Source organism: Oncorhynchus mykiss, chromosome 26 (genome assembly GCF_013265735.2).
Source record: "Oncorhynchus mykiss isolate Arlee chromosome 26, USDA_OmykA_1.1, whole genome shotgun sequence".
NCBI lineage: Eukaryota > Metazoa > Chordata > Actinopteri > Salmoniformes > Salmonidae > Oncorhynchus > Oncorhynchus mykiss.
In genome coordinates, this window is record NC_048590.1 from 3,111,907 (window position 1) to 3,128,587 (window position 16,681).

General features: G+C 42.5%; 2 protein-coding genes across 7 annotated transcripts in view; one reads left to right on the forward strand and one right to left on the reverse strand.

The window, feature by feature from the left end:
• The window catches only part of LOC118944401 (FH1/FH2 domain-containing protein 1-like), a 158,281-nt gene extending 152,944 nt beyond the window's left edge, over positions 1 to 5,337 (reverse strand). For all 6 annotated transcript variants that reach the window (XM_036963279.1, XM_036963278.1, XM_036963277.1 and 3 more), the window contains exon 1: positions 4,787 to 5,337. In XM_036963279.1, coding sequence (XP_036819174.1) covers positions 4,787 to 4,951 — 165 coding nt within the window. In that variant the 5' untranslated portion in view covers positions 4,952 to 5,337. The remainder of the gene's footprint in view (positions 1 to 4,786) is intronic.
• Positions 5,338 to 10,431: 5,094 nt separating this feature from the next.
• LOC110516197 (multidrug resistance-associated protein 9) overlaps positions 10,432 to 16,681 on the forward strand; it is a 198,014-nt gene continuing 191,764 nt past the window's right edge. The window contains exon 1 of the mRNA XM_036963498.1: positions 10,432 to 10,577. The gene's annotated coding sequence lies outside the window, so the exon portion shown is untranslated. The remainder of the gene's footprint in view (positions 10,578 to 16,681) is intronic.

Genomic DNA, 16,681 nt, shown 5'->3' on the forward strand with positions numbered 1-16,681 from the left:
CTAATACCTGATCTGGGACCAGACTAGATCTAGGAGGAAGCAGCATTCTAATACCTGATCTGGGACCAGACTAGAACTAGGAGGAAGCAGCATTCTAATACCTGATCTGGGACCAGACTAGAACTAGGAGGAAGCAGCATTATTATAATACCTGATCTGGGACCAGACTAGAACTAGGAGGAAGCAGCATTATTATAATACCTGATCTGGGACCAGACTAGAACTAGGAGGAAGCAGCATTCTAATACCTGATCTGGGACCAGACTAGAACTAGGAGGAAGCAGCATTCTAATACCTGATCTCACCATAATATTACACTATTATAATACCATCCACACTATTCCAGTAGTGCCTGTGGCTTCCCATGCCTTGTTGTGTCCCAAATAGCAACCTACTCCCTATAGGTGTGCAATACGTCTGTAAAGTTAGTGCACTACAGTGCATTCAGAAAGTATTCAGACCCCTTCACTTTTTCCACATTGTTACGTTACAGCCTTCACAATACCCCATAATGACATCACAATACCCCATAATGACATCACAATACCCCATAATTACAAAGCCAAAATACATTTAGAAAGTTTAGCTAATTTACTAAAAATACAAAACATCACATTACAGTATTCAGACCCTTTACTCAGTACTTTGTTGAAGCACCTTTGGCAGCGATTACAGTCAGTCTTGGGTATGACGCTACAAGCTTGGCACACCTGCGTTTGGAGAGTTTCTCCTATTCTTCTCAGCAGATCCTCTCAAGCTATGTCAGGTTGGATGGGGAGCGTCGCTGCACAGGTCTCCCCAGAGATGTTAGATCGGATTCAAATATTATACCTTTATTTCAACAAGGAACACAGACCGAGACCAAGGTCTCTGACAGCTGGGCCCTGCGTATACATGTTTACACATATAGTTTAGGTACAATGAGTCCGGGCTCTGGCTGGGCCACTCAAGCACATTCAGAGATTTGTCCCAAAGTCACTCCTGCGTTGTCTTGGCTTTGCGCTTAGCGTCGTTGTCCTGTTGGAAGGTGAACCTTTGACCTCGTCTGAGGTCCTGAACGTTCTGGAGCAGGTTCTCTGTAGTTTGGTCCGTTCATATTTCCCTCGATCCTGACTAGTCTCCCAGTTCTTGCAGCTGAAAAACATCACCACAGCATGATGCCACCACCATGCTTCACCGTGGGGATGGTGCCAGGTTTCCTCCAGATGTGACACTTGGCATTCAGGCCAAAGGGTTCAATCTTGGTTTCATCAGACCAGAGAATCTTGTTTCTCGTGGTCTGAGAGTCTTTAGGTGCCTTTTAGAAAATTCAAAGTGGGCTGTCATGGGCATTTTACTGAGGAGTGGCTTCCGTCTGGCCACTCTACCATAAAGGCCTGATTGGTGGAGTGCTGCAGAGATGGTTATCCTTCTAGAAGGTTCTCCTATCTCCACAGAGGAACTCTGGAGCTCTGTCAAAGTGACCATCCGGTTCTTGGTCACCTCCCTGACCAAGGCCCTTCTTCCCTGATTACTCAGTTTGGCTGGGTGGCCAAGCTCTAGGAAGAGTCTTGGTGGTTCCATACTTCTTCCATTTTAGAATGATGGAGGCCACTGTGTTCGTGGGGACCTTCAATGCTGCAGAAATGTTTTGGTACCCTTCCCCAGATCTGTGCCTCGACACCATCCTGTCTCGGAGCTCTACGGACAATTCCTTCGACCTCATGGATTGGTTTTTGCTCTGACATGAACTGTCAACTGTGGGACCTTATATAGACAGGTGTGTGCCTTGCCAAATCATGTCCAATCAATTGAATTTACCACAGGTGGACTCCAATCAAGTTGTAGAAACATCTTAAGGATGATCAATGGAAACAGGAAGCACCTGAGATCAATTTCGAGTCTCATAGCAAAGAGCTGGTACCAGACTGGTACATATAGGGCTGGTACCCGACTGGTGCATATAGGGCTGGTACATATATGGCTGGTACATATAGGGCTGGTACCAGACTGGTGCATATAGGGCTGGTACATATAGGGCTGGTACCAGACTGGTGCATATAGGGCTGGTGCATATAGGGCTGGTACCAGACTGGTGCACATAGGGCTGGTGCATATAGGGCTGGTACCAGACTGGTGCATATAGGGCTGGTGCATACAGGGCTGGTACCAGACTGGTGCATATAGGGATGGTGCATATAGGGCTGGTGCCGGGCTGGTGCATACAGGGCTGGTGCATACAGGGCTGGTGCACACAGGGCTGGTACCAGGCTGGTGCATATAGGGCTGGTGCATATAGGGCTGGTGCATATAGGGCTGGTGCATATAGGGCTGGTGCATATAGGGCTGGTACCAGACTGGGGCATATAGGGCTGGTACATACAGGGCTGGTGCCAGGCTGGTGCATATAGGGCTGGTGCATATAGGGCTGGTACCAGACTGGTGCATATAGGGCTGGTACCAGACTGGTGCACATAGGGCTGGTGCATATAGGGCTGGTACCAGACTGGTGCATACAGGGCTGGTGCATATAGGGCTGGTGCATATAGGGCTGGTACCAGACTGGTGCATATAGGGCTGGTACCAGACTGGTGCATATAGGGCTGGTACCAGACTGGTGCATATAGGGCTGGTGCATATAGGGCTGGTGCATACAGGGCTGGTACATATAGGGCTGGTACCAGACTGGGGCATATAGGGCTGGTACATATAGGGCTGGTACCAGACTGGTGCATATAGGGCTGGTATCTGCAGCGTATCGTGTTTACAGATCCCACCCTTTCCTTGGGTATTAACTCCACTTAGACTAAACTGACATCCAGAGAGGAAGAGAGGGGGGGGTCAAAACACCGACTGGGGGGTCAGAGGGTATCAAAACACCGACTGATCCAGGGAGGAAGAGAGGGGGGGGTCAGGGGGTATCAAAACACCGACAGTAATAGAAAACACTTTCCCATAATACACTAACAAACTAAAACGAAGAACAGAGGGGAAAAAAAACATTCAGGTTATTATGTTATTATTATGTTGAGATAATAAAAACACAATTCCCACAACAAAACAAACTATAAGGAACAGAGCAACAAAAAAAAAACATAATTGTTTAGTCCTTACAACGCTGAAATAACTGTTAGTCTCATTAATCTGATACAAGACAGGTTTAGACATTATGGACATTTCCATGCTATCTCTCTAACAGCCCGGGAAGTATCTGTTTACATCCCACATGGCACCCTATTCCCTACCTAGTGCACTATTGTTGACCAAGAGCCCTTAGGGTAGAGCACTATAAAGGGAATAGGGTGCCATTTGGGATCTGGCGGGACTCACCCCGGGGCAAGGGAGTGATTAGGCAGATTTGTAAAGGAATGTTTTTAAAAGGAGACAAGTAGTCTCTAGTTTTTAATCATGCACCGAGGAGAAATACAGGGTTGTGGGGGGTTGGAGGGGGGTTAACACAGAGGGGTTGGAAGGGGGTTAGTGTTAACACAGAGGGGTTGGAAGGGGGTTAACACAGAGGGGTTGAAAGGGGGTAGGGTTAACAGAGGGGTTGGAAGGGGGTTAACACAGAGGGGTTGGAAGGGGGTTAACACAGAGGGGTTGGAAGGGGGTTAACACAGAGGGGTTGGGTTAACACAGAGGGGTTGGGTTAACACAGAGGGGTTGGGTTAACACAGAGGGGTTGGAGGGGTTGGGTTAACACAGAGGGGTTGGAGGGGTTGGGTTAACACAGAGGGGTTGGAGGGGTTGGGTTAACACAGAGGGGTTGGAGGGGTTGGGTTAACACAGAGGGGTTGGAAGGGGGTTAACACAGAGGGGTTGGAGGGGTTGGGTTAACACAGAGGGGTTGGAGGGGTTGGGTTAACACAGAGGGGTTGGAAGGGGGTTAACACAGAGGGGTTGGAAGGGGGTTAACACAGAGGGGTTGGGTTAACACAGAGGGGTTGGAGGGGTTGGGTTAACACAGAGGGGTTGGAAGGGGGTTAACACAGAGGGGTTGGAAGGGGGTTAACACAGGCGTTGGAAGGGGGTTAACACAGAGGCGTTGGAAGGGGGTTAACACAGAGGGGTTGGAAGGGGGTTAACACAGAGGCGTTGGAAGGGGGTTAACACAGAGGGGTTGGAAGGGGGTTAACACAGAGGGGTTGGAAGGGGGTTAACACAGAGGGGTTGGAAGGGGGTTAACACAGAGGGGTTGGAAGGGGGTTAACACAGAGGGGTTGGAAGGGGGTTAACACAGAGGGGTTGGGTTAACACAGAGGGGTTGGGTTAACACAGAGGGGTTGGGTTAACACAGAGGGGTTGGAACGGGGTTAACACAGAGGGGTTGGAAGGGGGTTAACACAGAGGGGTTGAAGGGGGTTAACACAGAGGGGTTGGAGGGGTTGGGTTAACACAGAGGGGTTGAAGGGGGTTAACAAAGAGGGGTTAAATCAACATTTGTATTTTAGCTAAATATGTTTTACTCAACAAACTTCAGCAATCTAGATAATGAAACAGTCCTTGATCAACTATCTATTCACCTGCATGTTCAAGTTTAGATAACTTTCCCGAGGTAAGTTATTCATTTATAAAGGCTACCTTCTTTTTGAAATGTGCAACAACTGGACTGTCAATCAAGTACCGGTAGGCTCCTTTTGACAAGGATACCCCGTCGTGTGGATGACATGACCATGGACGTCAGCCAGTCAATCACCATGGCGGATCACACCTGTGTAGGTCGGCTGCTGGTGGCTTTCAGCATATTATCCGAACGCACCAAGTTATTTTAGAAAGACGATAAGGCTGTCCAATTTAAAAAACTTACCTTCAGCGGTGCCTCCAGGAGTTTGTGAACCCCGGCTATCTGCTCAATCAAGGCGATGTTTTCGTCCAGATCATAGGGCGGCGGTCTCCGTGGCTCCGGGAAGTTGGTACAGACGAAAGGGTCCGAGTCCTCCAAATACTGCACTCGGCAGGTTATAATGGCCATGGCTTTTCCTCAGCCGGCTGGGGATAACGTTTCTCTGCTGTCAGTCGCGGTGTAGAGCTGTGGCCCTGCGGATATATTCCCCTTGTCCTAAACTTCCATTTTAAAATAAAGAAGGAAAAAAACGCGGCGACTTGTTCTTCCCCGCTTGACGCTCTTTCTCTCCGTGTTAAAAGGGAAACTGTTGCTGTACAGAACACACCAGCGGACAACCCCTTGCGGTGACCGTGTGACGTCAGGTATCAGGAAGCGGAGTGTGAGGGGTTGGAACTGCTGCTGGAAGTTGAGAATGAGTGACTCATGAGATGGAAATAGACAGAGCTACAGCTGGCACAGCAGTTAAACTGAGACGATTCAAACTGCTAGTTCGGCGGAAAACGTAAACTAACTAAACACTTGGGAGGGGAAAAAAAAAATGCTGGGCGAAGCCTAATATTAACTGAGGAATCGAGTATTGATAGTCTAATTAGGTATGCTAATGTTTTTTGCTCATTTGTTAATTGACACCCGCCAATTAAGACGGTTAACGTTAGATCCGTTCCCAAGTAATTAGGATAAACATTGACAATGATAGAGCGCTCTCTGCTGGATTGACTGGAAAGTGGACATTTAATCTGCCCTGTCGGCCTTCATATTTTATTTTACATTGTTTTATGAACACAACAAATACAAAAACAGAAATATACAAACAAGAGTACATAAACCTGACAGACGGGGGTTTTACATATCGAGATACATTTTCAATTTGTTAAGATGTTTTATGGTGTGTATTGCTTTTTTGTTTTTTAGATTTACCGATCATTTCTAAATAATATTTAAATTATATCTTAAATAATATGAAGAGGGGTTTGTTCTCCGTCCACTTCGTTTTATGGATGAAGAATCTTCCATGAAAGATAAACACATTAACAATGTAAGTTAAATCAGGGTCTGTATCATTTAGATCGCAATAACACATAATAACAGTCTCTCAGATTAACATTAATAGTTGTTTATTTTCAAATAACATATTCTGACTCACTCCAACATCTTCTGACTCACTCCAATATCTTCTAACTCACTCCAATATCTTCTGACTCACTCCAACATCTTCTGACTCACTCCAACATCTTCGAACTCACTCCAACATCTTCTGACTCACTCCTCACTCCAACATCTTCTGACTCACTCCAATATCTTCTGACTCACTCCTCACTCCAACATCTTCTGACTCACTCCAACATCTTCTGACTCACTCCAACATCTTCTAACTCCCTCCAATATCTTCTGACTCACTTCAACATCTTCTAACTCACTCCAACATCTTCTGACTCACTCCAACATCTTCTGACTCACTCCAATATCTTCTGACTCACTCCAACATCTTCTGACTCACTCCAACATCTTCGAACTCACTCAACATCTTCTGACTCACTCCTCACTCCAACATCTTCTGACTCACTCCAATATCTTCTGACTCACTCCTCATTCCAACATCTTCTGACTCACTCCAACATCTTTTGACTCACTCCAACATCTTCTAACTCCCTCCAATATCTTCTGACTCACTCCAACATTTTTAACCCACTCCAACATCTTCTGACTCACTCCAACATCTTCTGACTCACTCCAACATCTTCTAACTCACTCCAACTTCTTCTGACTCACTCCTCACTCCAACATCTTTGAACTTACTCTAACATCTTCTTACTCACTCCAACATCTTCTGACTCACTCCTCACTCCAACATCTTCTAACTCACTCCAACATCTTCTAACTCACTCCAACATCTTCTGACGCACGCCAACATCTCTCCAACATCTTCTAACTCACTCCAACATATTCTGACTCACTCCAACATCTTCTGACTCACTCCAACATCTTCTAACGCAGTCCAACATCTTCTGACTCACTCCAACATCTTCTGACTCACTCCAACATCTTCTGACTCACTCCAACCTCTTCTAACTCACTCCAACATCATATGACTCACTCCAACATCATATGACTCACTCCAACATCATCTGACTCACTCCTCACTCCAACATCATCTGACTCACTCCAACATCATCTAACTCACTCCAACATCTTCTAACTCACTCCAACATCTTCTGACACACGCCAACATCTCTCCAACATCTTCTGACTCACTCCAACATCTTCTAACTCACTCCAACATCTTCTGACTCACTCCAACATCTTCTGACTCACTCCAACATCTTCTGACTCACTCCAACCTCTTCTAACTCACTCCAACATCATATGACTCACTCCAACATCATCTGACTCACTCCTCACTCCAACATCATCTGACTCACTCCAACATCATCTAACTCACTCCAACATCTTCTAACTCACTCCAACATCTTCTGACACACGCCAACATCTCTCCAACATCTTCTAACTCACTCCAACATATTCTGACTCACTCCAACATCTTCTGACTCACTCCAACATCTTCTAACTCACTCCAACATCTTCTGACCCACTCCAACATCTTCTGACTCACTCCAGCATCTTCTGACTCACTCCAACATCATATGACTCACTCCAACATCATCTGACTCACTCCTCACTCCAACATCATCTGACTCACTCCAACATCATCTGACTCACTCCAACATCATCTGACTCACTCCTCACTCCAACATCATCTGACTCACTCCAACATCATCTGACTCACTCCAACATCATCTGACTCACTCCTCACTCCAACATCATCTGACTCACTCCAACATCATCTGACTCACTCCAACATCTTCTGACTCACACTGATATAAGAAGAGTCCCAGTTCTGGGTCACAACCACAAAATACACATGTGTTATCAATAGATATTTTAAATCTGTGTATAATAAATGTCTTTACAGGGTGGATTGTTCGTATGATACTTCTTTCACCTCAGTAGATTTACAATATTTACCAGATAACAACGAGACTTTGTTCCAGTTGACTTGTCCTAGGGCTGCATACCAGGGCACTTGTCCTAGGGCTGCATTCCAGGGCACTTGTCCTAGGGCTGCATTCCAGGTTCACTTGTCCTAGGGCTGCATACCAGGGCACTTGTCCTAGGGCTGCATTCCAGGGCACTTGTCCTAGGGCTGCATTCCAGGTTCACTTGTCCTAGGGCTGCATTCCAGGTTCACTTGTTCTAGGGCTGCATTCCAGGTTCACTTGTCCTAGGGCTGCATTCCAGGGCACTTGTCCTAGGGCTGCATTCCAGGTTCACTTGTCCTAGGGCTGCATTCCAGGTTCACTTGTCCTAGGGCTGCATTCCAGGTTCACTTGTCCTAGGGCTGCATACCAGGGCACTTGTCCTAGGGCTGCATTCCAGGGCACTTGTCCTAGGGCTGCATACCAGTACAAATCTAGCTTGGGGCCCCCAAAAAAGCTACAGGTGAAAAATTATGTTGAAGTTGTGTAAATTATATAAACTACAGGTTGTTGTATAAACTACAGATTGTTGTATAAACTACAGATTGTTGTATAAACTACAGATTGTTGTATAAACTACAGATTGTTTTATAAACTGACTCAACAGTACAGATGCCCCCCCCCCATATGAACTTAATGCTGATTGTTAAGGTTCTGATTCAACAGTACAGATGCCCCCCCCCCCCCAATATGAACTTAATGCTGATTGTTAAGGTTCTGATTCAACAGTACAGATGCCCCCCCCCCCCAATATGAACTTAATGCTGATTGTTACGGTTCTGATTCAACAGTACAGATGCCCCCCCCCCCCCCAATATGAACTTAATGCTGATTGTTACGGTTCTGATTCAACAGTACAGATGCCCCCCCCCCCCCAATATGAACTTAATGCTGATTGTTACGGTTCTGATTCAACAGTACAGATGCCCCCCCCCCCAATATGAACTTAATGCTGATTGTTACGGTTCTGATTCAACAGTACAGATGCCCCCCCCCCCCCAATATGAACTTAATGCTGATTGTTACGGTTCTGATTCAACAGTACAGATGCCCCCCCCCCCCCCCAATATGAACTTAATGCTGATTGTTAAGGTTCTGACTCAACAGTACAGATGCCACCCCCCATATGAACTTAATGCTGATTGCTAAGGTTCTGACTCAACAGTACAGATGCCCCCCCATATGAACTTAATGCTGATTGCTAAGGTTCAGATGCCCCCCCTCCCCCCAATATGAACTTAATGCTGATTGCTAAGGTTCTGATTCAACAGTACACTATATAGGGAATAGGGCTCTGGTCTGTAGTACCACTATATAGGGAATAGGGCTCTGGTCTATAGTAGTGTACAATATAGGGAATAGGGCTCTGGTCTATAGTAGTGTACTATATAAGGAATAGGGCTCTGGTCTATAGTAGTACCACTATATAGGGAATAGGGCTCTGGTCTATAGTAGTGTACTATATAGGGAATAGGGCTCTGGTCTATAGTAGTGTACTATATAGGGAATAGGGCTCTGGTCTATAGTAGTACCACTATATAGGGAATAGGGCTCTGGTCTATAGTAGTACCACTATATAGGGAATAGGGCTCTGGTCTATAGTAGTACCACTATATAGGGAATAGGGCTCTGGTCTATAGTAGTGTACTATATAGGGAATAGGGCTCTGGTCTATAGTAGTGTACTATATAGGGAATAGGGCTCTGGTCTATAGTAGTACCACTATATAGGTAATAGGGCTCTGGTCTATAGTAGTGTACTATATAGGGAATAGGGCTCTGGTCTATAGTAGTGTACTATATAGGGAATAGGGCTCTGGTCTATAGTAGTGTACTATATAGGGAATAGGGTGCCATTTGAGTCACACTGTAACGGCATTCATTAGAAGACCAAGGTGCAGTGTAGTACGTGTTCATATTATTTATTCTGACTGAACACTTCTGACTGGTGCAACAAACACTAACCAGAAAATAACCACAACTAACAGTGGGAAAACAGGCTGCCTAAGTATGATTCCCAATCAGAGACAACGATAGACAGCTGTCCCTGATTGAGAACCATCCCCGTCCAAACACATAGAAATACACAACCTAGACATACAACCATAGAATGCCCACCCACATCACATCCTGACCAATCTACGGTCAGGGCGTGACACACACTTAAGACAGGAAGTTGACCTTGGTGAGGGTACAGTCCAGAGTGTCTCTGTTTTCCCTCTATAATCAGCACCACAGAGATTTAATATTACAGAAGGAAGTGTCCTGCTACTGGTTAGAGATTTACTCTGATATTGTTCTGTTTAAAAAGACAACAAAAAAGAAACAATCCCTGAAGGGAATATATGAGAGAGAGAGAGAGAGAGAGAGAGACAGACAGAGAGAGAGAGAGAGACAGAGAGAGAGAGAGAGAGAGAGAGACAGAGAGAGAGAGAGAGACAGAGAGAGAGAGAGAGACAGAGAGAGAGAGAGAGAGAGAGACAGAGAGAGAGAGAGATAGAGAGAGAAACAGAGAGAGAGACAGAGAGAGAGAGAGACAGACAGAGAGAGAGAGAGAGAGAGAGAGAGAGAGATAGAGAGAGAGAGACAGAGAGACACAGAGAGAGAGATAGAGAGAGAGAGACAGAGAGACACAGAGAGAGACAGAGAGAACAACTCTTCAGAGGGATCTATCGGATTGTACGGAGCTCGAGCTGCTTCTCAAGGGACACGTTTGGGGTAATGTCATGAATTTCCTTCCAGTATTTACATCTTGTCAGTTTGCATATGTACAGCGGTAAATGTTTTTGTCAGTGTTTTAGGGGAACTTGAAAACAGTAAACATCTACAGGCAGCATAGAGCATCGTGACATTTTTCAAAGGAATTAATGGCTCTTTATAGAACCATAGAGTTGTAGCTCTTTATGTGTAATGCAAATATTCTGGTCCTGTTGTTTAGTGTTTCAGGACGTGCTACTATCTATACAGACAGAACATATTCTGGTCCTGTTGTTTAGAGTTTCAGGACGTGCTACTATCTATACAGACAGAACATATTCTGGTCCTGTTGTTTAGTGTTTCAGGACGTGCTACTATCTATACAGACAGAACATATTCTGGTCCTGTTGTTTAGAGTTTCAGGACGTGCTACTATCTATACAGACAGAACATATTCTGGTCCTGTTGTTTAGTGTTTCAGGACGTGCTACTATCTATACAGACAGAACATATTCTGGTCCTGTTGTTTAGTGTTTCAGGACGTGCTACTATCTATACAGACAGAACATATTCTGGTCCTGTTGTTTAGTGTTACAGGACGTACTACTATCTATACAGACAGAACATATTCTGGTCCTGTTGTTTAGTGTTTCAGGACGTCCTACTATCTATACAGACAGAACATATTCTGGTCCTGTTGTTTAGTGTTTCAGGACGTAGTACTATCTATACAGACAGAACATATTCTGGTCCTGTTGTTTAGTGTTTCAGGACGTAGTACTATCTATACAGACAGAACATATTCTGGTCCTGTTGTTTAGTGTTACAGGACGTACTACTATCTATACAGACAGAACATATTCTGGTCCTGTTGTTTAGTGTTACAGGACGTACTACTATCTATACAGACAGAACATATTCTGGTCCTGTTGTTTAGTGTTTCAGGACGTCCTACTATCTATACAGACAGCAGACAGAACATATTCTGGTCCTGTTGTTTAGTGTTACAGGACGTTCTACTATCTATACAGACAGAACATATTCTGGTCCTGTTGTTTAGTGTTACAGGACGTTCTACTATCTATACAGACAGAACATATTCTGGTCCTGTTGTTTAGTGTTACAGGACGTTCTACTATCTATACAGACAGAACATATTCTGGTCCTGTTGTTTAGTGTTTCAGGACGTACTACTATCTATACAGACAGAACATATTCTGGTCCTGTTGTTTAGTGTTTCAGGACGTACTACTATCTAGGACGTACTACCAAAACACTAAAGTGAAAAGATTAGCGCAGAACTAAACAGGAAAATGAGCTCACTAAAGCTGTACAGCTCTGTACCGTTATATGCTGTTATATGCCAATAAACACTGCCCCCAAGTGGACAAAGGTGGTTATAGATTCAAAAAAACATTTATTGCAATAACTATTGTCCAGCAAAGTGGCCGTACCACAGCAGGATGTCATAAAATGACTTTCTTGTTGATTTGATCAATACATCCAATATTTGTTACTGTTCCTCTTAGTCTACTTCCCCCCGAACCAACGTTATTTCAACGTCATTTCAACCAAAACCAATCTACGTGATGAAGTTGAACCAACGTTATCTCAACGTCATTTCAACCAAAACCAATCTATGTGATGAAGTTGAATCAACGTGGAAAATATGATTGGATTTGAGAAAAATTACAGAAAAATTACCGTTTTCGTATTGTGTTACATTATCTTACCCAAACCAGACATGATACGTTGTGTTACATTATCTTACCCAAACCAGACATGATACGGTTGTGTTACATTATCTTACCCAAACCAGACATGATACGGTTGTGTTACATTATCTTACCCAAACCAGACATGATATGGTTGTGTTACATTATCTTACCCAAACCAGACATGATATGGTTGTTACATTATCTTACCCAAACCAGACATGATATGGTTGTTACATTATCTTACCCAAACCAGACATGATATGGTTGTGTTACATTATCTTCCCCAAACCAGACATGATACGGTTGTGTTACATTATCTTACCCAAACCAGACATGATATGGTTGTGTTACATTATCTTACCCAAACCAGACATGATATGGTTGTGTTACATTATCTTACCCAAACCAGACATGATATGGTTGTTACATTATCTTCCCCAAACCAGACATGATACGGTTGTGTTACATTATCTTACCCAAACCAGACATGATATGGTTGTGTTACATTATCTTACCCAAACCAGACATGATACGGTTGTGTTACATTATCTTACCCAAACCAGACATGATACGGTGTGTTACATTATCTTACCCAAACCAGACATGATATGGTTGTGTTACATTATCTTACCCAAACCAGACATGATATGGTTGTGTTACATTATCTTACCCAAACCAGACATGATATGGTTGTTACATTATCTTACCCAAACCAGACATGATATGGTTGTGTTACATTATCTTACCCAAACCAGACATGATATGGTTGTTACATTATCTTACCCAAACCAGACATGATATGGTTGTTACATTATCTTACCCAGACCAGACATGATATGGTTGTGTTACATTATCTTACCCAAACCAGACATGATATGGTTGTTACATTATCTTACCCAAACCAGACATGATATGGTTGTGTTACATTATCTTCCCCATACCAGACATGATATGGTTGTTACATTATCTTACCCATACCAGACATGATATGGTTGTGTTACATTATCTTACCCATACCAGACATGATATGGTTGTTACATTATCTTACCCAAACCAGACATGATATGGTTGTGTTACATTATCTTACCCAAACCAGACATGATATGGTTGTGTTACATTATCTTACCCAAACCAGACATGATATGGTTGTTACATTATCTTACCCAAACCAGACATGATATGGTTGTGTTACATTATCTTACCCAAACCAGACATGATATGGTTGTGTTACATTATCTTCCCCAAACCAGACATGATATGGTTGTGTTACATTATCTTACCCAGACCAGACATGATATGGTTGTGTTACATTATCTTACCCAGACCAGACATGATATGGTTGTGTTACATTATCTTCCCCAAACCAGACATGATACGGTTGTGTTACATTATCTTACCCAGACCAGACATGATATGGTTGTGTTACATTATCTTACCCAAACCAGACATGATATGGTTGTGTTACATTATCTTACCCAAACCAGACATGATATGGTTGTTACATTATCTTACCCAAACCAGACATGATATGGTTGCCTTACATTATCTTACCCAAACCAGACATGATATGGTTGTTACATTATCTTACCCAAACCAGACATGATATGGTTGTGTTACATTATCTTACCCAAACCAGACATGATACGGTGTGTTACATTATCTTACCCAAACCAGACATGATATGGTTGTGTTACATTATCTTACCCAAACCAGACATGATACGGTTGTGTTACATTATCTTACCCAAACCAGACATGATATGGTTGTGTTACATTATCTTACCCAGACCAGACATGATATGGTTGTTACATTATCTTACCCAGACCAGACATGATATGGTTGTTACATTATCTTACCCAAACCAGACATGATATGGTTGTGTTACATTATCTTACCCAAACCAGACATGATATGGTTGTTACATTATCTTACCCAAACCAGACATGATATGGTTGTTACATTATCTTACCCAAACCAGACATGATATCGTTACGTTACATTATCTTACCCAAACCAGACATGATATGGTTGTGTTACATTATCTTACCCAAACCAGACATGATATGGTGTGTTACATTATCTTACCCAAACCAGACATGATATGGTTGTGTTACATTATCTTACCCAAACCAGACATGATACGGTGTGTTACATTATCTTACCCAAACCAGACATGATATGGTTGTGTTACATTATCTTACCCAAACCAGACATGATATGGTGTGTTACATTATCTTACCCAAACCAGACATGATATGGTGTGTTACATTATCTTACCCAAACCAGACATGATATGGTTGTGTTACATTATCTTACCCAAACCAGACATGATATGGTTGTGTTACATTATCTTACCCAAACCAGACATGATATGGTTGTGTTACATTATCTTACCCAAACCAGACATGATATGGTTGTTACATTATCTTACCCAAACCAGACATGATATGGTTGTTACATTATCTTACCCAAACCAGACATGATATGGTTGTTACATTATCTTACCCAAACCAGACATGATATGGTTGTGTTACATTATCTTACCCAAACCAGACATGATATGGTTGTTACATTATCTTACCCAAACCAGACATGATATGGTTGTGTTACATTATCTTACCCAAACCAGACATGATATGGTTGTGTTACATTATCTTACCCAAACCAGACATGATATGGTTGTTACATTATCTTACCCAAACCAGACATGATATGGTTGTTACATTATCTTACCCAAACCAGACATGATATGGTTGTTACATTATCTTACCCAAACCAGACATGATATGGTTGTGTTACATTATCTTACCCAAACCAGACATGATATGGTTGTTACATTATCTTACCCAAACCAGACATGATATGGTTGTGTTACATTATCTTACCCAAACCAGACATGATATGGTTGTGTTACATTATCTTACCCAAACCAGACATGATATGGTTGTTACATTATCTTACCCAAACCAGACATGATATGGTTGTTACATTATCTTACCCAAACCAGACATGATATGGTTGTGTTACATTATCTTACCCAAACCAGACATGATACGGTTGTGTTACATTATCTTACCCAAACCAGACATGATATGGTTGTGTTACATTATCTTACCCAACCCAGACATGATATGGTTGTTACATTATCTTACCCAAACCAGACATGATATGGTTGTTACATTATCTTCCCCAAACCAGACATGATATGGTTGTGTTACATTATCTTACCCAAACCAGACATGATATGGTTGTGTTACATTATCTTACCCAAACCAGACATGATACGGTGTGTTACATTATCTTACCCAAACCAGACATGATATGGTTGTGTTACATTATCTTACCCAAACCAGACATGATATGGTTGTGTTACATTATCTTACCCAAACCAGACATGATATGGTTGTGTTACATTATCTTACCCAAACCAGACATGATATGGTTGTGTTACATTATCTTACCCAAACCAGACATGATATGGTTGTGTTACATTATCTTACCCAAACCAGACATGATATGGTTGTGTTACATTATCTTACCCAAACCAGACATGATATGGTTGTTACATTATCTTACCCAAACCAGACATGATATGGTTGTTACATTATCTTACCCAAACCAGACATGATATGGTTGTGTTACATTATCTTACCCAAACCAGACATGATACGGTGTGTTACATTATCTTACCCAAACCAGACATGATATGGTTGTGTTACATTATCTTACCCAAACCAGACATGATATGGTTGTGTTACATTATCTTACCCAAACCAGACATGATATGGTTGTGTTACATTATCTTACCCAAACCAGACATGATATGGTTGTGTTACATTATCTTACCCAAACCAGACATGATATGGTTGTGTTACATTATCTTACCCAAACCAGACATGATATGGTTGTGTTACATTATCTTACCCAAACCAGACATGATATGGTTGTTACATTATCTTACCCAAACCAGACATGATATGGTTGTGTTACATTATCTTACCCAAACCAGACATGATATGGTTGTGTTACATTATCTTACCCAAACCAGACATGATATGGTTGTTACATTATCTTACCCAAACCAGACATGATATGGTTGTGTTACATTATCTTACCCAGACCAGACATGATATGGTTGTGTTACATTATCTTACCCAAACCAGACATGATATGGTTGTTACATTATCTTACCCAAACCAGACATGATATGGTTGTGTTACATTATCTTACCCAGACCAGACATGATATGGTTGTGTTACATTATCTTACCCAAACCAGACATGATATGGTTGTGTTACATTATCTTACCCAAACCAGACATGATATGGTTGTTACATTATCTTACCCAAACCAGACATGATATGGTTGTGTTACATTATCTTACCCAAACCAGACATGATATGGTTG